Below are 27854 nucleotides of genomic sequence, written 5' to 3'. Positions count from 1 at the left end.
AAACTCATGGTCCATAAAATCAGTGTAAGGGGAAGGAATGCAGGAAGAGGAGAACTTGTGACAGCAATACCCAATGCATCCGAGAGAGCCACACCTAGCAATTTACTACCTCCCGTGAAACTCGTCACAAAACACAAGACCATCAGCTGACCAGGGTTTGTTTTCTTCTCTAAGCGCTTCATTCGACCTGTGCAATAGCTGCATTTTCTAATAAGTACCATGGAAGCAGAAAAGCTTTCAGTGTTTTTACCTGGAGAACACAATGAAAGACTCTCTTCTCACCCCTACAACTTCACTAGGCTTTCTTTTAATAGCCTTTTCTTAGAGTCCTCAGAATCCTTTGGTCTGTTGCCTCAGCATCTCTCTCTCCAGATCCGTGACTATTTTTGTATTTCCTAGTCAGTAACCCTATAAATAAAGATGAGTAGTAAGATCACAGTCAGCTTATCTCTGTCAGTTTACTCTGGGGGACGGGGGCGGGGGCGGGTACAAATACACACTGGCTTCTGTACTTATTTTCTTGTTAAGCAACCAGCACAAACAATCTAAGGATCTGTTGTTCTTATTTAATTAATAGAATTAATTAGTCTAAAATATAGGTAAGTCAGAAGCTACACTCGTTAATTCTTCTGCCCCTTCCATCCTGGTGGCTCTAAGGCAATACAGGGATTATCTTCGGAAGGTAAATGTCAAGATGTGAGACTGTGATGCACAATTGGCTCTGAAGTGCTGTTTCTGTTCCTCTTTGTGTGCACAAAGTATACCTTAGAGACAAGGTTATGTCGAGTTTTCTCAGCCATCAGAGAAACAATGATTCAGAGATAAGCTTGGCGGACAACCCCAGATTCCTCATATAAACAGCCCTAATTTGCTGGGAAGGAAACCCTGGTGGCGTAGTGGTTAAGAGCTACAGCTGCTCCTTGGAAACCCTACAGGGCAGTTCTACTCTGTCCTATAGGGTTGCTTTGAGTCAGAATCGACTCGACAGCAATGGGTTAATTTGCTGGGAAAGTTTGAAAAATCCGAAGTTATTAGCAGCTTTGCTGTGGTCAATATTTTGAGAAAGAAGATTGAAAGCAATTGTTTGAAGACTACACCATGTACCGTGCATCATAGTTCAAAGAGTTACTAGATTTGAACTGAGTTTCAGCAAGGAATTTTCATTGACAAACCATTCAAGATGCCTCATCAAACTCTGTAGGTTTTTGTTGACCCTGGAATTTTGTGATATAAATTAACCCCCAATCGCTATCAGTACAGCGGTTAGGGGGAATGGAGATGAAGATTCAGTCTAACTTCCATACTGAAATGTTTCATGCCACATGAACCACGACAAACCAAAAAAACCCAAACCTGTTGCCATGAGTTGATTCCGATCCTATAGGACAGAGTAGAACTGCTCCACAGTAGATTTAAACTTTTGGTTAGCAGCCAAACGCTTAATCACCGCACCACCAGGGCTCCTGAACAACAATAAACCAACAATCGACTCGGTTGCCACCGAGTCAATTCCAACTCATAGTGGCCCTACAGGACAGAGCAGAACTGTCCCATACGGTTTCCGAGGAGCACCTGGTGGTTTCAAACTGCTGGCCTTTAGGTTAGCAGCCATAGCTCTTAATCACTATGACACCAGGGTTTCCGAAGGAAGATTAAAATGTTTCTTTTTGCATTGAGATGTGTCTTTTACTATAACAGCCACTGTCAAGTATCTAACACAACTCCACATGTTTGTGGAATCTTTCTCCTGACCTTCTGAATAATTGAAAGTTATTGTTTATCGGTGTGCTCAACTAAGAAGACCACCTAAAACTATTGATTTAAGATACCCAGGAGCAAAGGGGGAGTTGGAGGTCATACCTAACTGACTGCCATGTGACTTAGACAAACAGATAACTCGTGAGCGTTTTGGAGCCAGGTCCTTACAGTGCAAGCTTCTGTCAATAATTCACTTCTATCCTCGAGACTGGCCCAAGTCCTAACGAAACTCATGGAAACCAGGCAAGATACTGCAAACACTGAACATGTTTCAAGACTGGAGGAAGGGGAAGAGAAAGTGGATGAGGTCTACCAGACAGCTGGTCTGACCTGAGATGGATTCCAGTTAATTAACAAATATATGTCATCACTGTGTAACAGTCTAAAAAAAATCTCAACATTAAAATAGCAATCCAAAAGAAGTGAAAATAAGGAAAGGAGATAATAAGTTTGAAGTGTCATTTAAATTAAAATGATTAAAATCCTACCAAAAAAAAAAAAACAACAAGCTCGTTGAAAGTGAGAAACAGCAGCTCATACCGAAAAGTTTAGACATTAAAAAAAGAAAGATGGTGTGTGGACACCTGCCCCCCAGCCCAAAAAGAACTATTTGGGGATCTAGAATTCTATAAAATAATAGAAACAGGAAATACAAGAAGGCCCTAAAACTGCATCTTAGAATCTCAGAGCAGGAAGAAAAGTTTTAAATAATCTAAGCCAACGACATAGTTTAGCAATTGAGAGTAAGGCCCAGAAAAGCCAGGTGACTTGCCCACAATTACACAGCTCTGGGGCAGCAGGCTAGTGACCAGAATCCAGGATCAGGACCCAGGTAAACTGAGTGCTAATCCTTGTCTCTTTATCATTCAGTTGCCTTCTTGACAGGAACCACATTAAAAATAGATAATATAAAAGTGAAATTCTTATTTGATCACTCAAATGTATTTGTATCACATTGTCCATGACTCCTTCCTCTACAAATAGATCTCTGAGTAGACAGCATGTGATCCCACACCCATTAAAGAGCTTCCCCATGCCCCTCTCCAATCTACTAGGCTCTTACACTGGAATATCCATTTACTAAGCTTCTAGTAAAGAAAGACAAAGAGTTCTATATGACAGAAACTATATCCTGATTATTTTTAATCAAATCAGTAAACATATTTACAGGGTAAACAGTTTTTTTTTTTTTTTACGGGTCAAGAGGGCAGCATGTTAATTTGGAGAAAACTTCTCTAAGAGGAAAAAAAAACATTTATGTGAATGTAGAAACTTGCTTTTACACTGATCACGAGAGCTTAACCTTTGACTTTCTTTACTATCTACATAAAAGATTTTAGAATGAAATTCATTTCTCAAAGGATTTTTCCTTTTTATTGATATGCCAAAAAAATTTTTTTATAGTGTTTCATTTAAAGGAACTACTACTAATGAATTCTCCCAGAGTGAACAAAACAATCAACCTAAAGGAATAGAGCCAGTATAAGAGGTAGACTATTACCTTTTTAGACAAGCTCCATTAATAAAATTCATTGATCATAATCCCACCCTTCCCAGGAAAAGGATTTTCCAGAATAAGACTGGGCTCTCCCTCACAAGCCTGCCTTGAACGGGAAAAGCACAGCCACCAACCAGTCATTCAGACTAGGAGGCGAGGGGTCCAAATCCTGTGCCCTGTCTACTGTTACTTCAGAACTGCAACTTTTTCCCCAATGACCACTGTGAACAGTGTTGTCCAAGCACCAACGGAGGTAATAAAAAGTTAAGAAGAAAGCAGATGGGCAGTAGAATCCCAACAAGCAGTCCCACAAAAGAATAGCCACGCCTGCACCTTTTCTATCAAGGGAAGGACTTGCCTTTGCACACCCACCCCATTTCTCCTACTTAGCAGACTCTCAAAAGACAACAACAGTCAAATCGACACAACTTCATCTGCCTAGTACCCAGATAATTAAGTCAAAATTTCTCTTAGACTTTAAAGTAGAATTAAAGCTTCAAACCTGTTGTGGAGCTCCGTGGTGTCACCAATGTCCCTGCCTACCCTGGCACATTTTCGAAGCTTTTTGCACAAAAAAGTCTTGTAAATCCTCCCAGCACCAGAAACTGCATCACTCACACATCTGGCTGACTCTTGCCAGGCCCCTGGCCTGTTTGTGGTCTTCGCCGCGCCACCACACATTCCCTGAGCAGTTTCACGTTCTTCCTGACCATCCACATGGACTTCGACACAATTTTTGAAGGTCCTTTGTCATTTAAGGGCTATCCCGCGTGACTGGCAGCTCTGAATGATTGTTCACTCCCTACACAGTAGTGAGACAAGCTACTTGGCAGCAGCCTACGTATTTCCTCTTTCAAAAGTTAGAGGGAAAAAAAGGAACACTCATTTGTTACGTAAATTAAGCCCTCAAGGACTTAGGAAGTCAGATGCATCCATCCAAGTTATAAAACTTGCTCTCAGCAGCCCCATAATAAACATAAACCAGTCCAAATCCCACTTCCTACTTTTGTTTCTAAGCTTGTACTCTGGTTAGCAAAAGATAAAACACTCAACAGGTTGAGCAGCTTGGAATGACTCACCCCATCTGAGCTCCCTAGTTGGAGACTATGTAGTAGTCAATTAATCGGTCACAAGACCTATTCATATGGCTTTAGGGAAGTGTGGTGACTTGCCTTCAGCTGCAAGGTTGTTCTGACATTGGCCACAACACCCTCTTAATGGTTCTCATGTGAACTAGTGTCAGCTGACAAGTCTTACTCTGCAACGTTGCAAAATTCTACCCATAACAACTGAGAGATGGTTACCCAAAACAGTCTATCGCCAAAGGTAGGGCTTAACGTATAGGAGGTTATATGGAGCCAGGCAGCGGGAACACCTGGATGCTTTAGTTAAACAAACAAAAATCTTCATGAAAAAATAATAACAATAAATGAGAAACCATAAACCCTCAAAACTCTTGCACTGAATTCCTAGGCTTATTCAAACTGAAAAGCCCTCAGAACATGAAGACAAAAGCAGTGCAATTCTGACTTCTGACACTAACATACTTTATCTGTAAAATGAGAATAATGTGACAATTTCCTCAAAGTACTGTGAGTTCACGGAGAAAGCATTTTTTTCTTTTAGAAGAGTTAAAGAGCACGGAATTCTGAAATACAAGTCAAATCTTATAAGAAACTACAAGGGATTGTCTCAATTCCTTTTCTTCTTCCTTGTCCTAGAATTTAGCTGAAGACCATAGCTAACCCCTAACATCTAATGAGCCCCTGTGGCTGGCTCCTTCGTTTCAGAAGGGTTAGATATATCTCTATGTATGGCAGCCATATGTTTCACTCCCCAAGTATGGTAAAAACTAAAGATGCTGCAGCAAAGACCTCAATGACCTTAAGACGTCATTATGTGTATGATCCCTAAAGTTCCTCCATGTTGCCACTGTTAGATGACCTAGTCTAAAATGAAATGAAAGTATAGGTTTAACGCTGACTGGGGAGAGGGCTTTAAAAATGTCAAAATAACTCAATTGTATAAAAATGGAAAGGAAACACTAGGAAAATAAATTCCACTTTTATGTAAAAAAGTTAATTCTAGTTTTAAAAATTCAATCTCTCAAAGATACTTATCCAGGACCTGATGAAAGAACATGAAATTCCCCTTTTTAAACATCTATTCTGGGTATACATTTGCCTAATAGTTAGCCACAAAGCTGTTCAATCATCCTAAGAAGTATTTTTACATTTCCCAGTGGCTTCAAATATTGTTATAAAAATGCAAATTTTATTCCTTATTCAGGATATATGAACATTTTAAATAATTGTAACAGTAAGAGATGAAACTGACAAGATGGTTACAAGGGACATTTGGATGAAACAGTATTAAAGATCTAACTGCCTTCAGGAAAAAATTCCCTTAAACAGAAACTAAGCCAAAGGGCCCAGGAAACGTAAGCCCCTTCTGCGCCTCTCCTGTGTTCAGCCAGCCATCTTTAACCAGGCACTTACTATGGTGCCACTTAAAACCAGCAAACCAGTTGCTGGAGGGCCAACTCTGGCTCATGGCAATCCCATGTCTGTCAGAGTAGAACTGTGCTCCACAGGGTTTTCAGTGGCTGATTTTTCAGAAGTAAATCACCAGGCCTTCCTTCTGAGGAGCCTCTGGGTAGACTCAAACGTCCCACCTTTCAGTTAGCAGACAGGAGCACTGATTGTATCCACCAGCCAGGGACTCTGCCGGTTATTGCTTCTCCCTAAATTCAGTCAGCACACCTTTTAACCATTACTCCCTTGTTACAAAAAAAAAAAAAAAAAAAACCCAAAACCATTGCCGTGAAGTCGATTCCGACTCACAGCAACCCTACAGGACAGAGCAGAACCGTCCCATAGGGTTTCTCAGGCTATAATCTTTTACAGAAGAGTGGTGGGTGAATTCAAACTACCAGATGTTTAAACACTGTGCCATCAGGGCTCCTTTGCTTATAAACACAGATTGCAGGGCCCGCACCCAGGGTTTCCGGTTAAGTAGGCCTGGGATAGAACCTGAGAATTTACATTTCTAACAAGTCCCCAGGAAGCTGCTGCTGCCTGTCTGGGGACCAAACATTTGAGAACCATTTCCTTAGTAAAAATTCCATCATACCCATGAAGATTTTCCTGAGAAGCTGAAAGATCTTTTTTCCCTTGAATTCCTCTACAAATTTTTTTAACCAGACTTTCAACACTTAACACCTAAGTGCTTTGCAACAGACAATTATACACATTTTATCATCCTAACTAGAACATAGGTCTTTGAATATAAAAACTAGTTCTCGATATTCACCTCTGTACCTTGTACAGGTCTTACACATGGTAGATGCCCAACAGATACTTTTGGTTAGTTTAATAACAATGAGTATTTGTGTTAAAACTATGATATGCACGACCTCATCTACCCTGAGACCAAAAGAACTAGATGGTGCCCGGCCACCACTACTGACCATTCTGATCAGGAACATGATAGATGTATCCTGACACGATGGGAGTAAAATGTGGCAGAGAACTCAAATTCTTAAAAAGTCCAGACTTACTGGACCAGTTGAGACTGGAAGACTGTCATCCTGAGATACTCTTTAAACCTTGAACTGAAACTACTCCATGAGGTCACCTTATAACTAAATAACAGGCTGGCTCATGAAATAAACAGTATCACCCGTTGAGTATTGTGCTCCTTTACAAAATCCTCTATACGAGACCAAACAGTCAACACTTATTACAACGCAAAGACAAGAAGGCAAGGGAGCAAGAAACTAGATTACTGGAAGCGGAACAACCAGAATGGAAATAATGAGAAAGGTGACACACTGTGTAAACTGTAAGCGTTGTCACTGTACCAACTGCGTAGAAATTGTTAAATGGGAACCTGATTTGCTGTGTAAAATTTTCACCAAAAAACAATAAACATTACTAAAGAAAAAAAAACTGATATGAATTTACTTACAAGCCATGTGCTTCTTTGTCTAAAGCACTTGCATACACACTCTCTCTCTGTTTCTTTCACTTATTATAGCAAAAGTGCCTACAGAACCTTTAACACCTTGTACTCACTCTAATCAAAGTGACTCATCTGGTAGCTTAAACAGAAAGGACTTTGAGACTTTTAAAAAGTGAAAATGCTATTTCTTTTGTTCCTCCCCTTAGTAGTCCTTAACGCCACAGTTCAAAATCTGATAAAATGTAATAAAGCAGAGATGCATATCAAAACCACAATTACTGTACTTAAAAGGGATGTCACTGTATGACCCCAAATTTCCTTATCTTCACATGGGAGTTCTAAAATGCCTTCATTAAATGGAAAACAAGTAATAATTACTATATTACAACCATTCTCCTGGGAAACTGGAACAGCTGACACAGTAGCTTAGAGAATGATACATTCAGACATTTGGTGCCCGAAAGTCTGTTCTCTACCTGGCTTCATTCTCTCTGTTTTCTCAATCTTCCTGAAATGGAATCATACATTTATATAGGTGCTTCTACTACTCCTCATTATCATGCTGGGTATCCTGCTCTTATATAATGAATAATACGCTTATTACAATTTACCATCAACCCTACTTGCAGCCCTATCAGGGCCAAGTTCTCCACTTCCCTCACAGGGTTCATCCATGAAACACAGAACATAAATTGGAGTGTGCAATGTTTACACATGTAGAACAGTGCCGCGGTCACTGACTGGACTTCTACGCCCCACGTGCAGTTCAGTATGTTTGCCTGGAAGTGCTGCTGCCATCACAGATGCTGTCCCAATGCAGATGAGCTAGATAAGACGCTGGAAGTGAGGGCCACATGATACATGAAAGTAAGGAAGACTACAGTTACAGCTTTTTTAAAGTTGCTGTTTGCACTGTTTCCGATATTATATCCCAGGAACTAAGTGGTCCTGAAGAAGGGTGCCAAGCTTGCCAAGAAATGGCACAACGACCATTCAGATCAGAGAAGGCAATTATCTGGCACTCAGGACAGCAGTCCACCCTCTTTGCCCATGACTAAAATCTCTAATCAACCTGAACACAGTTCTGCTATGGCCAGACTCCTCTCCAAATCCTTCCAGTGTAAGGCTCCAAGGCCCCTCTTCCAATCTGTTAGAGATATGGCACCTGAAAAAGAAAAAAGCCACTTCCATGCCTGATTAAGAGGTGGGAAAATTAAAACCAGGAAAGTTTCAAGGTAAATATTCATGCATGTGGGATTTAGAATTTAACCGTACCCAAAGAATATGGTCTCAGTTCCTGAGAGGTAATCTCTAAAAAAAAAAAAAAAAACTTGGAACTCAGGTGTCTTCAAAAAAGACTCCAGATCGTACCTAACTAACAGGTTACACCAGTAAGGTGATGAGGTGACTCTGGCGTAGGGGCTTGGCCAGGCCAGAAAGACCCACCATGTAATACCTCACGATCACCTGGTGATATCAAATGACTACAAGAGAGAGAGGCTGGAGTCTGCATTAGATAATGAACGCCCCAATAAAAGCTCTGAACACGGAAGCTCCATGGGCTTCCTGGTTGGTGAAGGACATCCATGAACATAGGAGGGTAGCATGTCCCTTTCTGGGACATGGAAGCTCCACACTAGGAAGCCCCCCAGACCTCGCCCTATGCATCTCTTCATTTGTACCTTTTTTTGTCATAATAAAATTGTAATCATAAGTAGAGTACTTTGCATGAGTTCTGTGATTCATGCCAGTTAATTACCAAACCAAAGGAGTAGTGGGAGCCAGGAGGTCAGAAGTGAGCGGGGCTGGGAACCCCTGAGCTTATGGTTGGTATCCTGAGAGGATAAGGGGAATCCCCAAATTTGTAGCCAGTAGGTCAGAAGTGAGCAAACCCAGGGGGCCCCCGGGCCCTGAAGGGGCCATGGGAAAACCCAGAATTTGCAGCCAGCAGGTCAGAAGCAAGGAAAGCACCTGCAAGCTTGCAGCTGGCATCTGAAGTCTTGGGCCAACTTGGCAGTCTGAAGGACAGTCTCCTTTTAACTAGTGAGATCTGACCCAGCTGTGGGTGTCTAGGGTCTGAGAGAGAAGTGCTGCATGGGCAGCTGGAGTCAGAACTGAACAGAAAAGTGAAAAATGGGTATTTTGATCTGATATTTGGATATGAGATTTGTTCACACAAATCAGCACATTTCTGTTGTCTCTCTAGCTTATGCTCTTCCAGTGATAAAAAGTAGCAATCACTGTGTGTAATGAAAAATTAACTTAAAAGCCACAATTCACAATTGAGAGAGGTGGGTTTGAAGAGAAAAAAACTAAGGCCTCATACCAAAAAAAACCCAAAAAACCAGTTGCCATCAAGTCAACGTCTATTCATGGCAATCCCATGTCTGTCAGAGTAGAACTGTGCTCCATAGGGTTTTCAGAGGCTGATTTTTTACCAGAATATTCTTCCAAGGCGCCTCTGGGTGGACACCAACAGCCAAGCACTTAAGCACTTTAACTGTTGCCACTATTCAGAGATTCCTTATAAAGATTAAAAAAAAAAAAATGTTGCCGTCAAGTTGATTCTGACTCATAGCAACCCTACAGCATGGTAGAACTACACCATAAAGTTTCCAAGGAGTGGCTGGTGGATTCAAGCTGCTGACCTTTTGGTTAGTAGCTGAGCTTTTAGCCACTGTGCCACCGGGGGCCTCGTAAAGATTAAAAACCAAAAACCAAACCCAGTGCCATTGAGTCGATTCCGACTCATAGCGACCCTATAGGACAGAGTAGAACTGCCCCCCAGAGTTTCCAAGGAACGCCTGGTGGATTCGAACTTCCAACCCCTTTGGTTAGCAGCCGTAGCACTTAACCACTACGCCACCAGGGTTTCCTCATAAAGATTAGGGGTGCTTAAAAGAAAGATTAGGGGTGCTTAAAAGAACAGGTGCTTGGCATCCTGTTCCCAAGTGAAAGGTTACTCCATGGCTTCCCTAAAAGTCCAGTCTAATTATTCCCATCTAATGACTCTTTCTGGGAACCCTGGTAGTGTAGTAGTTAAGTGCTACGGCTGCTAACCAAAGGGTCGGCAGTTCAAATCCACCAAGTGCTCCTTGGAAACCCTATGGGGCAGTTCTACTCTGTCCTATAGGGTCACTATGAGTTGGAACTGACTTGACGGCAACAGATTTGGTTTGTTTGTTTTTTTAACAACTCTTTCTATAAGAAGTCTTTTTCTGCCCATTCACTTTAATAAGAAAAAAAGGAAAATAAATGCAGTAGGCGTGGGCCGGGTTTTATGGTCTACAGCACCACAACTCACCCTCCTCTTTATTTGGGTAATGCCTTCTATTCCTTAATGCCTTCTCCAAGCCGAGGAACAACAGATCACGAGCTATTCTTAAAGCATGGTCCCCAGAAGGGGACAAAAAAGAGTTACAGGAGGTTAGTAATTTCTTGATCTGCGTACTGGTGCTGTGAACATGCAGCAACCAAAATATGTCCACTTTTCTGTTTGTGTAACTCAACACGAAGTGAAACAACTTTCAAAGGCTCTCACACTCGGCTAGAGCCGGTGGACTCCAGTAAAGCGGTAGTGAAAGCTGTCTTGAAGTGGTATGCTTTAGGCTCTGGAGACAGATCCAGGCTTAGGACCGAGTCTGTTAGCACGTGACGGTTTCCAGAAACGCGCACAAATAGCTACTGCGTTAACAAGCAGCAGCCCATCCTCACAGTACCGTCCAGAGCACAACTGGAAAACGACACACGTGCCCTGACGCCATCTAAAGTTATCTGAGGAGCTTAGCACTTAGGAAATGCGGCACATTATGGCAAACTCAGTGGTACAAGGAAGATTAACGGCTAGCTAGATTTACTGGGTGCTTTTATTCTATGTGCCAGGCATTGTTCCTCATGTCTCACTTAACTCCAGGAAGTAGGTAGTGCTAATAGCTAATACCTCCATTTTACAGATGAGGACATCTGAAAGGCTAAGGAGCTCACTTGCCAAGGTACACAGCTCATCAGCAGCAGTGCCAGGATTTAGGTCCAGGCATTCTCAATCACGAGGGTATCCAGCCAGCCTGACACTGCTCTGCCCAGAGGCACACATGTGCATCTGACCACCCATGGACAGATTTGGGAAGGGGTTGCCAGGAGGAGGTGGTTGGGTATCACTGACTGATAACTTTGTCCAATCTTTTCCCCTGTACCTGGAACCTCACGCCACTTACGCTGCTAGATTCTCACCAGTTCAGTTCCCTGCCTCTGTGAGGACAAGGCCCCAGTCATGTGCACTGTGGGTGACTAAGTCTCCTGGACACCTTGCCATGAACCCTGCCCTCCTGTAAACAATCCCTGTCTAGGAGCCAAGCACACCAGCAATCCCACAGGATGCCTGCTCTGCCCTCACTCCCAACCCTGCCCAGCACTGCAGAAAGGGAGAGAGAGACAGAGAGAAAAAGAGAGTGTGTGTGTGTGTGTGTGCGTGTGTGCGTGTGTGCGTGTGTGTGTGTGTACCTGGGAGATAATTCAGGTAAAATTTACATGAAAATTCAGTACTACCCACAGTTCCTAATTATAATCTAGATTATTTCTCCCTCTCATATTCCCATACCCTGAAGAGCAAAGCATTCGGCATCCTGCAGATAGAAGGCACTCAGTAACTCAAAGAATGAGTGAGTGACACATCTTTATGAAATCTATAGAACAGAGAAAAATTCTTACGTTATAATGCTAAATAAAAACTATAGGATACAAAAGTATATGTGCACTTGGATGGCAAAGATGCTTTTTAAAAACCAAATGTTGAAAAAAGAACTAGAAAAAATATATCAGAATGCCTTTGAATAGAGAGACGAAGGGTGCTTTTCTTTTATTCTTTTATATTTTCCTACTAATGTATTATTTACAAACAGTGGGTAAAACTACATTTTTTTTTTAATTTTTGCCATAAAACCAGTAATAATCATTTGATCTCTTTTTCTGTAACAATTCTGAAGGCTTTATTGTAAGGGAATTGTCAGAGTCAAAACAGTCTCAGACAGCTGAAAAGAGAAGCAAAGTGTTCACTCTGTAAGACCACAACTCTACTATGCACATTATTTTTCCTTCAACATAACTGCTATCATTACTATTTATATAAGCCAGCAAAAGTATAAAGCTGCAGCTACACACCCTTTTAAGACATCTATAAACAAAACTCCAGTTCAGCGCCAAGTAGCAACACAATACATATAACAATGAGAGGCATTTTTAAACTGCACGCATTACACCCTTTTTTAAAAAAAAGTCCATTTTCAAAGGTTATCAAATACCAGCATGCTGCCAACACAGAGATAAGGGAAGGACAGATAAGAACCCAGGAGATTCCCTAAGCTAGCAGTGAATGGAACAGTGGCCTGAGGAGATAAGGAACACAGCTAAGGCTGTGAGTTACTATTTCACATCTGAATTTTCACAGGAAAGAGAGGCTACCCAGCCAGACCTGCTTGGTCCGTCCGGGTTGTAAGGCTGTGCAGTATAACCCCCACACAAAAAAAGGAGCACTGAGGATCTTTTTGTCTCATTAAAAGGGTTCTGCCCTTCCGGAACCAGCAAGATAACTGGTGTTTTGGGTAAACAGTCTCAAGACATTTTTTTAAGGTCTAACACCAGACCTCAACCAACAATACTTTTTCCTTATGTATGATTTTACAACTCATTCCCATGTTTCACTGAAATTAATAACAGCCACATGATTATTTCTAAAACTTCCAAAAGTGAGAAACACATTAGTGACGAATTATCAGAATCCAGCTTTTAAAGTTTAACTCTGACTTTAAGCCAGGCTGTCCCTGCATGTGGACCCTAGCAAAGGTATCAGTGCGGACCTGCATGAGTGGGAAGGGAGGCCGAGCCACTGGGTTGTGGCCACCACCTCTGGAATCATTCACAGGTCTGTTGTTCTCTGCGAAGCATGTGATGAGGCACGCAGTTACAAAGTAAAGGAGATGTTGTCCTTCGGAGCTGTTCCAGAAATTCTTACTCAGTACATTTCTCCGTCTACCTAGTGGACTGACAACGGCTCTACAGGACTGTCAGGTCTTCAGTGCCCCCATTCCCCATCAAAACCATCACCGTTCTTAACAAAACTGTGTAATTCAGGAAAAGCGTCTAAAACAATACTTGGTGGAGAAATGGACTTTTTTTTTTAAAAAGGGTGTAATGTGTGTAGTTTACCTCCCTGCCATTTGAGGATACGAATAACATCATTAAACATTCTGTTAACGCTCTGAAACAGCCACGGCCTGGATCACTCCAGTGCCACGCAGAGCTGGACGGAGTCAGGCCTGGATCACTCCAGTGCCACGCAGAGCTGGACGGAGTCAGGCCTGGATCACTCCAGTGCCACGCAGAGCTGGACGGAGTCAGGCCTGGATCACTCCAGTGCCACGCAGAGCTGGACGGAGTCAGGCCTGGATCACTCCAGTGCCACGCAGAGCTGGACGGAGTCAGGCCTGGATCACTCCAGTGCCACGCAGAGCTGGACGGAGTCAGGTCCTACGACTCTGTCGGAACTAAGCAGCAGCTCCCACCTCCAACACTGTGGCAGAAGCTGTGGCCACCTTGGCTGACCAGTAAGACCCTCTGTGATGAGGCTACAAATCGTCCTGCACCTTTCCACACACTGTTCCACTCAGGTAAACGACACACCTGCATTCCAACTAGGTCAAGCTCCTCCCCACTTCTAAGTCAGTCTTCTAACTCCTAAGTAGATGTTCCCTTCTTTCCTTAAAAACATTGTTGAATAGCTGTAGGTACCAAGTTACACCTGTCCAACCCCACTGACTCCAACAAACCACGTAAACATTTAAGGAGCCTAACTGGGCACCAGCGAGCAGTACTTCGATCATTTTTGTCTCTTTTATTTTTATACATGCTCCTCTTTCCTTGAGAGGCAGAGATAGTAGCATGATGTCTGAGTCTTCCTGCTGCAGAGTGTTTTCATGAAAAGGCCTGTATTTTTTCACAGTTTATAAGTTCTAAAAAAACATTCTTAACATTTATAACACAGGGATACAACTACCTATCTCACAGAGGAATAATCTCATTCAATCAAATTACAGTAAATGAAAGTATTTTTAAATAAGGCAGCACACAATAACAGTTATATTGTACCTATTATGGCCTTAGAGAGCCCTGGTAGCATGATGGTTAAAGCACTCGGCTGCTAATCAAAAGGTCGGCAGTTCAAATGCACCAGCTGCTCTGTGGGAGAAAGATGTGGCAGTTGGCTTCAGTAAAGATTTACGGCCTTGGAAACCCCAACGGGCAGTTCTACTCTGTCCCAGGGGGTCGCTACGAATCAGAGTGGGCTCGAGGGCAGCAGGTTGCTAGGTTGGTATTATAGCCCTTGGGGTACTTTTGAACTACTAGGAATTATTCACTAATCTGTGTTGCAGTTAAATAAACAAGCCACCAAATGGAGTGAAACAAAATAAAAAGCATTTGACCTTCTCCTACAATTTTTAAACGTATCTCATTGCTCTTTAGAATAATTTATGTGCTTGCCTTTAAAATATGCTATCTAAAGACTTAGGACTCCATTCATTCATTCATCCTTTCAAATATTTGACAGACCCTGTTCTGGATGCTGATTATAATGAACAATGAATGAAATCCCTGCCTTCATAAAACTTACAAGAGAACAGTAGAAGAGGGATCCCTAATTTAATGAAATATTTGGTGTGCAAAGCAAATGGTAGGGGCTATAGCAGAAATGATGTCAGATGGATCCCGACTGAGAGCAGAGAATGCTGGGAAGATATTGACCTGTGTTTTACTGACTGCCAGGGCTACCACAACAGCCTTCTTACGCGTATTCCTCTCATTCTTGGCCTGCTACAAATCCATTCGATGGAACAGCCAATGTACATAACGGCATTAAAAAGTTCATGTGAAATATCCAAGGAAAGCTGCATAGAGGTTAAGGGGCAATTTAGTAATAGAAGATGCTTCTTTTCTACACTCTTCAGTTTTGGTTTGATAGGCAAGAACAGTGATACGTATCACAATCTAGCTAAAATGAAAAGCCTCCCATATAATATCTGTCGCTGGCAAGTTAAGTGAGAAAGGCTCTAACGTGCTGTAAGAGTTCTAATAGCTACAAAGACCCAGAAGGAGCTTGGGAATTGAAAGAAATCCATTTTTCGAAGCAGGGAAAGTTGGGAAATGAGAGGCTGGGAAAAGGACATTCGGCTCTGAGTCAGCAGACTCTCATTTCTCTGAGTCAGTTCCTCATGACAAGGCTGAGTACCGGGGACTCAGGAGATGCCAGTAGCCAGACAAGCAGTCACCATCAGCAGTGTTCCTGACTGAGAGAGGTGTCACACCGAGAGGAAGAGCCCTGGACTAGAAGGCCAGAGCTATGTCTAGTTCTGGCCCAGTCATTCACTAACCACATGACTCTGGGGAAGGACACTCAGCCTCTGAGCCTCAATTTCCTCTGCTGGAAATAAGTGGGTGATGACACTTACTCCACCTATTTAGAGGGCTATTGGAAATGTTAAATGTGAGCACGTGCAAGGGCTTTGAAAAAAACTTTAAAGTTCTAGACAAATGTGATGTCTTATTTTTTACATACATGAATCCAAGGCCTCGCTGTCCCATGAATTGCTAAGTTCATAGGTGACTGCATTACATTTATACAACATGAAGCCAAGAAAAGTACATTTGGCCGCAATGACATCTGGCAAATAGTGATTTTACTCAAGAAAATCAGTCACCTGCCCACATCCCAAAAACATGGTGAATTCTCTGGAAGCCCCAGAAGTTCGGCATTCTAAAACAAATTCTTCGCAAAGTCCCTTGAGAGCAATATACTCTGGAACAAATTAGTGCAACAGCTAGAAAACTGTATCTGTGAAATAATTAGCTTTCAAATGATTATAAGACATTCTCTCTTCCACGGATAAATCCCCCTTTCCACCCTGTAAACCTGCACTCACATCAATTGCCTCAAAACGTGCCCTTCATCTACCTCTTCAATTTGAATCCTCTAAGTTCTTTCAGGACCCAAACTAAAGGTTATCTGTTCCCTGAAAACTTCCCACAATGACCCTTTTCGGAAGATCTCTCAATGGGATGACAGAATGGACTCTGTATACAATGCCTCTGGAGGACTCTCTAGTGGTTTCTTATAGCTAAGAATCTCCCTACCCATAGCCATGATTCAGTTTTTCCCTTTGGCTACATATCACAGGAGCACAGTCCCTGTTTCTGACACACTGCCATGCATGGGGCTAGGGCGTAGGGGAGAATGGCCATACGCCATGCACAATTCCCATAAATTCCCACAATTCCCATATGGAAGTGTGTTTATTCAAGGTTACCCTAGGATCCACATTTCTAAAAATAAGTCATTTTCAGATTTTAATATTTAGCTGCTACTAATCTCTCCTCGCACCTCATCACATACACCAGAATGTTGTAGTATCTGTTAGAAACCTCTGAACCAGATGACGACTGTCTCGAGAATATGGACCATGTCTTTAATTTCATTTGTGTTTTGCTGTGTGGCTAGGCTAACAACGAGCAGAGAGAAGGCACTCAGTAAATGGTTCTTAAATTAGATCCTTTTAAACTAACCCCTTCTCTGCCACATTTACTAAGGCTGCCTTGCAAATAGCTGCTCATATAAACTCTGAAAACTGTTCCTCTCTCAGGGACAATAAAACATATATACTATGGCTCATTGTGACATGGATTCAAGTGCTCATTTGAAACGTAATTACACATTTAAAAATCTGACTGTATTTGATTAGCCTAAAACACAAGCTAATGGTAACCCTGATATCAGTTCTTAAAGGGCTGGCTACCTTCTAGTTAGTGGAACTGTCATGAATGCTGAAGTTATTTATTACAGAAGAATTTTAAAGGAAAAAGAATAGACCTTGTTCTAGGGAGAAGCCTTCTTAGCAGAGGGAAGTTCTGGTATTCAAGACAGCACTCCTTTTTTCATAAGAGCTACGTTCAGGTACAACTGCAATGGCATTAGAAGTACAACTGGCCCAGGAACATGGTCTTTAGAAGTAGTACCAGCTAATACTGTCATTTTCAAGTTATTCCCTGAAACAATTCAAAAGGAGCAGCAGTGTCCAGTAGAAATATAATGTGAGCCAGAGATATAATTTTAAATTTTTTTGTAGCCACATTAAAAAAAATAAATAAAAAGAAGCAGGTGAAATTAATTTTAGTAATTTATTTTATTTAACCCAACATATATAAAATATTATCTTTTCAAGATACAAGCAATAGAAAAATGATTAATGAAATATTTTACATTCTTTTTTCACTTCACTAGTTTTATGCTTAAAGAGCATCTCAATTCAGACTAGCCACAATTAAGTGCTCACTAGACACATGGTGCTGGGTAGACACATGTAGCTAGCAGCTACTGAACTGGGCAGCACAGTTTTAGAGAATCCTTAAAAAGAAATACAGTGTTGGTGTGTATGTATGACTGGCAGTTAAGTGCAAAAGGTTGGCAGTTCGAACCCACCCAGCAGCTCCATGGAAGAAAGGCCTAGCAATCTGCTTCTGTGAAGATTACAGCCAAGAAAACCCCAAGGCGCAGTTCTACTTTGTAACACATGGAGTTGCCATGAGTTGGAATCCACTCAATGGTAACCAGGGTTTTATTTTTTTTGTGGTATGTGTATTATTTGCCTCTATTTGACCTCCGACCCCATCCCGAGGACAAATGAGAAAAGACACAAAACCTAATCTTGTGGCCAGTGGAAAAGTCTGGAGGGGCAGAATCAAAGCATCTAGAATTGTCACTGTAATTTCAGACCATCAGGGGAAGCTGGCCCCACCCTACTAACCCCCACATAAACAGAACTGAAAGAAATCATTACCCCATCTACCAAACCATTTGCCAATCTCAAACGCCATAATAATGAAAATGACATAAAAGGGAAACAAAAATGGAAGAATTATGAGCACTAGGAGATAATAAAAAAAAGCTCTAGATGTACAGCACCAATCTAACTCTCTGTAGAATAAAAAGTATCTCATGCCAACTAGTCAACGCTTCGAAGAAACTCTTGACCACTCACTCCGCCTCTCCTTTCCTCTCCCTATATCGGGTCAGTAAACAAACTTTACTGATTCTTCCTCCATGTTCTACCCATGGCACAAGGGGAGGTGAGGGCCTTGTGAACCAAAAAACCACGCTGTATTCTGTGCAGTCAAGAACCTTGCCACTCTTTTGATACTTTGCATAGGCCTCCTTATACCTGCTTTGACATTTGGACTTGTAAGACTTCTAGAGTATGTCTCAGGGCTCTTGGAATTGCTACAAATTTACACACACAGCTGCACCCAGTGGGTACTTAAATATCTTGATTAGCTCTCTGGGCCCTTACCTAAGTATCCGCTTTGAGCTCAATGTCCCTGTGAATGGCCCATCCAACAATAAATGTGCTTACTCTGCCTTCTTTAATAGCTTTCATTTCTATTCTCACCCATTTTCCAATATGACTTTGACTACAACCTCCTACCCTTGAAACTATCTTACTCCCTTCCAAGCCTGCCCTCTGGCCTTATAAAATCTTCCAATGCCTTGATACTGCCTTTACCAAAATCACTCTGGCTTCTCTTCTTTATCTCTCCAGCCCTATGAGCCATTACTTTGTGTTATGGATCGAACTGTGTCCCCCAAAAAATGTGTGTCAACCTGGCTAGGCCATGATTCCCAGTACTGTGTGATTGTCTACCATTTTGTCATCTGATGTGATTTTCCTACGTGTTGTAAATCCTACCCCTACAACGGTAATGAAGCAGCATTAGATGCAGTTATGCTAATGAGCCAGGACTCAATCTACAAGATCAGGCTGTGTTTTACTTCAATCTTTTTTGAGATACAAAAGAGAAGCGAGCAGAGATGGGGATTTCATACCACAAAGAAACAAGAGCCAGGAGAACAGGGCATCCTTTGGACCTGGGGTCCCTGATTTGAGACTCCTCGACCAGGGAAGACTGATGACAAGGACTTTCACCCAGAGCCAACAAAAGAGAGAAAGCCTTCCCCTGGAGCTGACACCTTGAATTTGGACTTCTAGCCTCCTGGACTAGGAGAGAATAAATTTCTCTTTGTAAAGCCATCCAGTTGTGGTATTTCTGTTATAGCAGCACTAGATGACTAAGACACTTTGATTCTCCACCTCATCTGTCCTTCAGTTGAAAGGGCCCCGAAAAGAGAACTCAGAAAAGGAGGGTGAGAATGGTTGCAAGGCTTGAAGAATATAAACAATGTCACTGAATTGTACATGTAGAACTGTTGAATTGGTGTATGTTCTGTTGTGCATATTCTCAACAACAACAAAAAATGAAACAAATTATAAAGAAAAAAGAAATGGCCCTGAAAACCCATTCTAGGATCAAGCCACCCATCCGCCTCCTCCACTATAAGGCTGCTGAGTTCTGCACAGTACTACCATTTACTTAATCCATTGCCATTGAGTCAATGCAGACTCCTAGCAACCCTACAGGACAGAGAAGAACTGCCTCATAGGGCTTCCAAGGCTGTACTCTTTATGGAAGCAGATCACCACGTCTTTCTCCCGAAGAGCAGCTGGTGGGTTCAAACTGCCAACCTTACGGTTAGCAGCAGAGTGCTTACCCGCTGTGCCACCAGGGCTTCTTCACATTGTACTTGGCATCAGATATGGTTTTCTGCATCCATTTTCTCTAGTAAACTACAGACTCCCTGAAAGCAGGATGTCTTATTCTTCCATTGTTCCCATAACCTAGCACAATGCTTGTCATTTGGAGAAATCTTAGAAATACGTTGGTGGTGTATGCGTATGATTAGGTTGCTGGGTGGGACATACGGTTTTTCAAATAGTTTTTACATTATATTCCTACTGGACACCACTGCTCTCTTTGAGTTATTCCAGGGAATCATTTGAAAAGGACTATATTAGATGGAATTACTTCTAAAGAGGAAACCCTAGTGGCACAGTGGTTAAGAGCTACAGCTGCTAACCAAAAGGTCAGCAGCTTGAATCCACCAGGCATTCCTTGGAAACTCTGTGGGGCAGTTCTACTCTGTCCTATAGGGTTGCTGTGAGTAGGAACCAACTTGACGGCAACGGGGTGGGGTGGCAACTTCTAAAGAAGGATATATTCAGTGTTTGTTAACCTAAACAATACCCACATTCACCTTTGCCTCCTCCTATGGGAAAAAAGGTTTGCTTCTTCTAGTCTATCAGTCTATGAAGACGGCTAGAAGCTCTGGAGCTGGTGGCCTCTCATCTCCTCTGGGGCAATGCTCCATCAGTTATTAAGCCCTATCTTTGACCTACTTCCAATCCTTCCATATGGCACACAATGCACTCAGGATTATCAGTTTCTATAACCACCGTATTTTATTCTACGCAATGCAAAGAACTCACGGGGACTGCAACAAAGAGGGTCATTACTGACAGTTGGGCAGGGAGGCAGTACACTGTCTGTAAGCGTATGGAAAACAATGATATTCCAAAACAGAATTTCCTGAATCTCAACAGTGGCTGGTGGTAACCGGTAGAATGCCCAGAATCACAGAGACAGCAACATGAAAACTCTTGAAGTGTTCTCAGTGCAGAAGAAATACCCAAAGCTTACAGTGTTGGTGGACACCTAAAAATAAAAACGCACAATTTATATTTCCAAACGGGAAAATAAAAACCTAAGTGCTTAGAAAAGAAAAAACTGAAAAATGAAGGAGTCTATTTAACAAACCTTATTGACACTTTTGTAAGGCCTCCTTGTCCCTATTTCTGGTACACGTTATAACGGAACTATATGAAATAAGTGCTCATGAACTGAATTCCTCAAGGGTGGAGACGTATTTTACTCATTCTTGTATTCTAGCAATCACTTGCACCTGGAATATGGAAGGTGTTCAACAGAGGCCTTTGGATGGAGATTTATTGTTTAAGGGTTCTATAAGCTCATTTCTAAGTTCACTTTCAGAGCTCTGGGGACACATCAGAAACATTATAAAGGGGGGTCAAAGACTCTCCGGCTAGCCTACAAAAACCAGGTTGGCCTATAGTACAGGCATTGTTCTAATAAAAAAGGAACTGTCCCTCATAACGTAACATCATGACTTGTTGCCATCGAGTCAATTCCAACTCATAGCGACCCTACAGGACAGAGCAGGGCTGCCCCAGAGGGTTTCCAAGGAGTGTTTTGGTGGATATGAACTGCTGACCTTTTGGTTAGCAGGTGTAGTTCTTTACCACTGTGCCACCAGGGCCCCAAATAACATCATAACTATGGGAAAATGACTTCCAAGTTATAAAGGCCCTGCTATTTTACATGCACACACGCACATGCACACACACACACACCCGTCCTGCACTTTTAGGGGCTCGGAGGTTGAGGGAATGGGGGAGGATGGCAGAAAGACTGCTCCAAAACAAAGAGGGTGAGGCGCAGTTGTGGGAGGAAGGTGCAGCGTAAGGAAGGGTAATCTGAAGTACTTGAGGCACCTGAAACCCATCATGGGTCTCTCTTGTTCTGGGAAACTGAGTGGCTCATTGAGGTGTCATCACTCCCTGGTGTGAAGAACTACATTGCTCCAATTTCTTCTGACTCCACAAGGAAACAAAGAGCCAATGGCAGTCTGCTGGAGATCAGGAAAGGTCTGGCAAGCCTGGGCAGAGATTACAGTGCACTCAACTCTTATTGGTAGAGGATGGCAAAATCACCTGTGTCACTGATAAAACCAGTTGCGATTCTGGCTGATGGTGACCCCGCATGTGCAGTGCAGGGTAAAACTGCTCCACAGAGTCTGATTGTTTTTTTTTTCCTTTCTTTTGGGAGGGGAGGGAGGCTGGGTTGTTGCTGTTGTTAGGTGCCAGTGAGCCAGTTCCGACTCACAGTGACTCTAAGTACAACAGAGCAAAACGCTGCCCAGTCCTGCGCCATACTCACAATCACTGCTATGTTTGAGCCCACTGTTGCAGCCACTGTGTCAATCCATCTTGTTGAGGGTCTTCCTCTTTTACACTGGCCCTCAACTTTACCAAGCATGATGTCCTTCTCCAGCGACTGGTCCCTCTTGATAACATGTCCAAATTATGTGAGACAAAGTCTTGCCATCCTCACTTCCAAGGAGCATTCTGGCTGTACTTCTTCCAAGACAGATTTGTTTGTTCTTCTGGCAGTCCATGGTATATTCAATATTCTTCACCAACACCATAATTCAAATCCATGAACTCTTCTTTGGTCTTCCTTAGTCTTTGTCTAGCTTTTGCATGCATATGAGGCAATCGAAAATACCATGGCTTGGGTCAAGCATACTTGTTTTCAAAGTGACATCTTTGCTTTTGAACACTTTAAAGAGGTATTTTGCAGCAGATCTGTCCAATGCAATGTGTTGTTTGATATCTTGACTGCTGCTTCCATGGGCAATGATTATGGATCCAAGTAAAATGAAATTCTTGACAACTTCAATATTTTCCACATTTATCATGATGTTGCTTATTGGTCCAGTTGTGAGGATTTCTGTTTTCTTTATGTTGAGATGTAATCCATACTGAAGACTGCAGTCTTTGATCTTCATCAGTAAGTGCGTCAAGTCCTCTTCACTTTCAGCAAGCAAAGTTGTGTTATCTGCATATCGTGAGTTGTTAATGAGTCTTCCTCCAGTCTTGATGCCATGTTCTTCTTCATATAGTTCAGCTTCTTGGATGATTTGCTCAGCATACAGATTGAGTAAGTATGGTGAATGATTACAACTCTGACACACACCTTTTCTGATTTTAAGCTACTCGGTATCCCCTTGTTCTGGTCTACATATAGGTTCCACATGAGCACAATTAGGTACTCTGGAATTCTCGTTCTTCACAATGTTATTCATAATTTGCTATGATCCACACAGTTGAATACCTTTGCACAGTCAATAAAACACGGGTAAACAGCTTTCTGGTATTCTTTACTTTCAGCCAAGATCCATCTGACATCAGCAATGATATCCCTCGTTCCACGTCATCTTCTGAATCCGGCTTGAATTTCTGGCAGTTCCCTACTGATGTACCGCTATAACCATTTTTTAATTATCTTCAGAAAATTTTATTTGTGTGTGATATTAATGATATTGTTGGATAATTTCCACATTCTGTTGGATCACCTTCCTTGCAGTGGGCCCATACATGGATCTCCTCCAGTTAGCTGGCCAGGTAGCTGTCTTCCTAATTTCTTGGCATAGACAAGTGTTTCCAGCATTGCATCTGTTTGTTGTAACATCTCAGTTGGTATTCTGTCAATTTCTGAATCCTTGTTTTTCACCAATGCCTTCAGTGCAGCTTGGACTTCCTCTTTCAGTACCACTAGTTCTTGATCATATGCTACTTCCTGAAATGATTAAACGGGCTAGATACAGTGTACTTTATTGATGATACATGACAAGGTTGGGCTCTCTAAGCCCCTCCCCTTCTTCAAGGGGTCTGGAATGGAAACTGTGTTGAGGGTTGGAGGTATGTTGGTGGATTGAGTTGGGAGAAGAGCTCCCCAGCAGCCGAGGGCCTCTTTCTTCCTCTTATGCTAACGCTGGCACTGGTGGTCCAGGGGGCTCTTATTCCTTGGAGGCCATGTGGACCATAAGGTCCACTACCCTGTTGTAGCCAAATTTACTGTCAGATCAGGAAATGAGCTTGACAAATTGTTGTTGAGCATCAAAGCTGGAAGAGTGAGTGTCACTGTTAAAAGTCTCAGGAGACAACCTGGTCTTTAGTACAGCCTAAGATGCCCTTTTAGGAGACGCTCCTATGCCTGCTTCACCACCTTCTTGACGTCATCATACTTGACAGCTTTCTCCAGACAGCAGGTCAGATCCACAACCGACACATTGGATGCGGGGACACAGAAGGCCATGCCAATGAGCTTCTCATTCAGCTCAGGGATGACCGTGCCCACAGCCTCTTCAGCAACAGCAGATGCAGTGCTGATGTTCTGGGCAATCCCACGGTCATGCCACAGTTTCCTAGAGAGGCCACCCACAGTCTTCTGAGTGGCAATGATGATATCTACTGTGGTCACTGAGTCCCTCCACAATGCCAAAGTTGTCACAGATGACCAGGGGGCAAGCAGCTAGTAGTGCAGGAGGCACTGCTGAGTTGTCATACGTCTCATGGTTCACAGCCATCACAAACATGCGGGCATTGGCAGAAGGGGCAAAGATGATTATCCTTTTGGCACCACTCTTCAAATGAGGCCCAGCCTTCCATGAGGTTGTGAAGACACTGGTGAACTCTACAACATATTCAGCACCAGCATCACCCCACTTGAAGACAGAGATGGGCTTCCCATTGATGACAAGCTTCCCGTTCTTAGCTTTGGTGGTGCCACAGAATTTGCCATGAGTGGAATCATAGGAAAACATGTAGAGCATGTAGTTGAGGTCAATGAAGGGGTCACTGATGGCTACGACGTCCACTTTGCTGGAGTTAATCGTAGCCTTGGTGACCACGTGCCTGCTATGGGCAAATTTGTTTACTCGGACCTCCACCATCGTGTCTCAGGGATGCTGCTGGCAATGCATGAGAAGATTTCATTGTCTGTAGAATGGGGAAGAACAGAGAGTGCTCCACAGGGTTTTCATGTGAACTTTCAGAAGCAGTTCACCAGGCCTTTCTTCTGAGGTGCCTCTGGGTGGGTTTGAACAGCCAACCTTTCAGTTAATAGTTGAGCATTTAACCATTTGCACCACCCACATACTCAGGTATTACTGACAAACGTACCTAATTTATCTTCCTCATGGCGGCCATAGTAGAAATCCTCTGAAGGATTTGGGTACATTTCACTGGACACCAATCAAATGTCACTCTCAGTAGAAGCCAGCGTAACAATGGTTAATTGCTTGATTAGCTAACACAACTGAGTGGCTTACTGTGAGCCCAACACAGTGCTTTACTTTTACTATCTCATCTAATTAGTACTCTATCCCCATTTTATAGATATGAAAACTGAGGTAGAAAGTAAGCTGCCCCCAATCTCATAGCTCGTAATTAGACAAGGAGGGATTCAAACCTAAATCTGACTGTAACATGCACACTTTTTTTTTTCTTTTTTTATTGTCCTTTAGGTGCAAGTTTACAATTCAAGTCAGTTTCTCATATAAAAACTTATACACACATTGTTATATGACCCTAGTTGCTCTCCCTGCAATGTGACAGCACACTCCTTCTCTCCATCCTGTATTTCCCGTGTTCATTCAACCCGCTCCTGTCCCCCTCTGCCTTCTCTTCTCGCCTCTACACAGGAGCTGCCCACAAAGTCTCATGTGTCTACTTGAGCAAAGAAGCACACTCCTTACCAGTATCATCTTATGCCTTATAGTCCAGTCTAATCTTTGTCTGAAGAGTTGGCTTCAGGAATGGCTTTAGTTCTGGGCTAACAGAGGGTCCAGGGACCATGACCTCTGGGGTCCCTCTGGTCCCAGTCAGACCATTAAGTCTGGTCTTTTTACTAGAATTTGAGGTCTGCATCCCATTTTTCTCCTGCACCATCAGGGATTATCTGTTGTGTTCCCTGTCAGGGCAGTCATTGGTGGTAGCCTGGCACCATCTAGCTCTTCTGGTCTCAGGCTGAAGGAGTCTCTGGTTTATGCTGCCCTTTCTGTCTCTTGGGTTCGTATTTTCCTTGTGTCTTGGGTGTTCTTCATTATCCTTTGGTCCTGGTGGGTTGAGACCAACTGATGCATCTTAGATGGCCGCTTGCTAGCTTTTAAGACCCCAGATGCCGCTCACCAAAGAGAGATGCAGACCGTTTTAATACACTTTGTTATGCCAATTGACCTAGATGTCCCCTGAAATCATGGTCCTCAGACCCCTGCCCCTGCTACTCTGTCCCTCAAAGTGTTTGGTTGTATTCAGGAAACTTCTTAGCTTTTTGGATTAGTCCAGTTGTGTTGATTTCCCCCACACTGTGTGCTGTCCCTCTTTCACCTACAATAATTCTTGTCTACTATTTAATTAGTGACTACCCCTCTCCCTCCCTCCCTCCCCACCCTGGTAACCATCAAAGGATGTTTTCTTCTGTGTGACTGTAACATGCATACTCTTCAGTGCTGTGTCTCCTGCCCTGCTCTCTTTGGAAAGAACAAAGGCTATATAAACAAACTATAATTCTGAACACAGACACTGGCTGTGCATGGTAAGTGCTTAGAACAGTGCCTGGTATATAACCAGCGCTCACTAAATCATATTATTATTTTATTGCAGCAGATGAAGGGACGGCACGTACAGGAAGGCAGGTACAGGCTCAGGATGTGGAACTTGTTTTTTAAATTATACTGCTGTGAAAGTCCATTTGGGAGTCAATCTTTGCTTGTTACTACTGCCCCTCGAAAAACTGATGGATTCTATAGGAACTAAACCCTAGTCTCACTCTTCCAGGTGTCTGCAAACGTTTAATGGGTTTCAACAAGTCAAGGCAGCACGGCAAGCCTCTTCTCCCTTCCCCCCAGGTGGGAACAGTGCCTTACCTGAGGGCATTATTCTCATCAGAGGGGGAAGGGAGAAGGGACTTGTTTCTCAGGCACCAGTAGGCAGAAAACACAGCCACCAGTAGGGTAACTGCCAGGACTAGGCCAGGGCACCACCACCCTTGAGGAGAAGAAGCCACTGACTTTCATTATTTTCAGTAAGGAACTATTCAATAAGAAACTTTTATGAAGAAACTACTGTTCTTTTTTATTATCACTCTTTTTATTCTTGGCTAAAGATGGAACATGGAAGGCGAAAAAGTAAAGTGGCCTCTAACACTACCTAAGACCCGGCACATCTGACCATCAACAAACACTGAGTGCCAGGAAGTGCCGGGAGCAGGGGTTTACAGGGCTGTGGGCCGGGGGCCACGGCAATAGCTCAGCTAGATCCAGACTCTCAGTCAGCATCAACCCTGATGCTCCTGGTGCCTGTTCTATGTGGAACCCGCTTGATCCTTTCCTTAAAGAGCACAGCGACTTTTCAGGAGTCCTGTCCCTATGTACAACCTCCTGTCCTGATGGGAATGAACTATACCAGGCATGAACAGGGGACAACTCCAGGAGCTTCAGGAAAGAACCTAGGCTGAACGAGGGCATGATCTTTTCTATCGGTGCCCCTCTCCTTCATTGTCCCAGATTTCTCTTAACATTACCTCATCAAAAGCCCCAAATAAAAAGCAAAAATATGTTCAGAAAAGGAAAAGAAAGCTGAGGTCAAAGACGTAAGCTTACAACGTGAGCTAACGGGGCTTTTGTATCCCAAGGTGAACAATACAGACGTGACATCATCTTCCCTGTCCTCACAGTGAGGTGACAGAATCAGGCACAATTAATTTAGTAAGGTGCTAAGTGCGATGATAACTGACTACGAGAAAGAGCAGGGCTCTCCGGAACCAGCAGTCTTCCGGCTATCACAGTACTTACTCTGGGCCCTCTTCTAACCACTTTTCAAGAACAAACCCACTTAAATCTTATAACACACTATGAGATCGTCACTATTATTCCCAATGTACCAGTGAGAAAACTGCAGCTCAGTGGGGTTAATTAACTTTTTTATGTGATGGAGTCAGGACTGGAAGCCTGAAGTCTGGTATCAGAGCCCATGCCCACTCTTAGGCATCGGCTAGGAGG

General features: G+C 42.8%; 1 protein-coding gene and 1 pseudogene across 8 annotated transcripts in view; both read right to left on the bottom strand.

The window, feature by feature from the left end:
- The window catches only part of FNIP2 (folliculin interacting protein 2), a 165168-nt gene that overhangs the window by 115407 nt on the left and 21907 nt on the right, over positions 1–27854 (bottom strand). For 2 of the 8 annotated variants that reach the window (XM_023558482.2, XM_023558487.2), the window contains exon 1: positions 3759–4056. The exons of 1 other annotated variant lie outside the window; for it this stretch is intronic. In XM_023558482.2, the coding sequence (XP_023414250.2) occupies positions 3759–3937 (179 nt within the window). In that variant the 5' untranslated portion in view covers positions 3938–4056. Of the gene's footprint in view, positions 1–3758; positions 4191–27854 lie in introns of those variants that run through there. 5 more of the 8 variants (XM_023558481.2, XM_023558485.2, XM_023558478.2 and 2 more) reach the window with 5 other exon arrangements.
- LOC135227289 (glyceraldehyde-3-phosphate dehydrogenase-like) lies at positions 6104–26233 on the bottom strand (annotated as a pseudogene).

This window comes from Loxodonta africana, chromosome 13 (genome assembly GCF_030014295.1).
Source record: "Loxodonta africana isolate mLoxAfr1 chromosome 13, mLoxAfr1.hap2, whole genome shotgun sequence".
In the NCBI taxonomy this organism is placed as follows: Eukaryota; Metazoa; Chordata; class Mammalia; order Proboscidea; family Elephantidae; genus Loxodonta; species Loxodonta africana.
The sequence above is the reverse complement of the archived record's forward strand: the minus strand, read 5'-3'. Positions and strand labels throughout refer to the sequence as shown.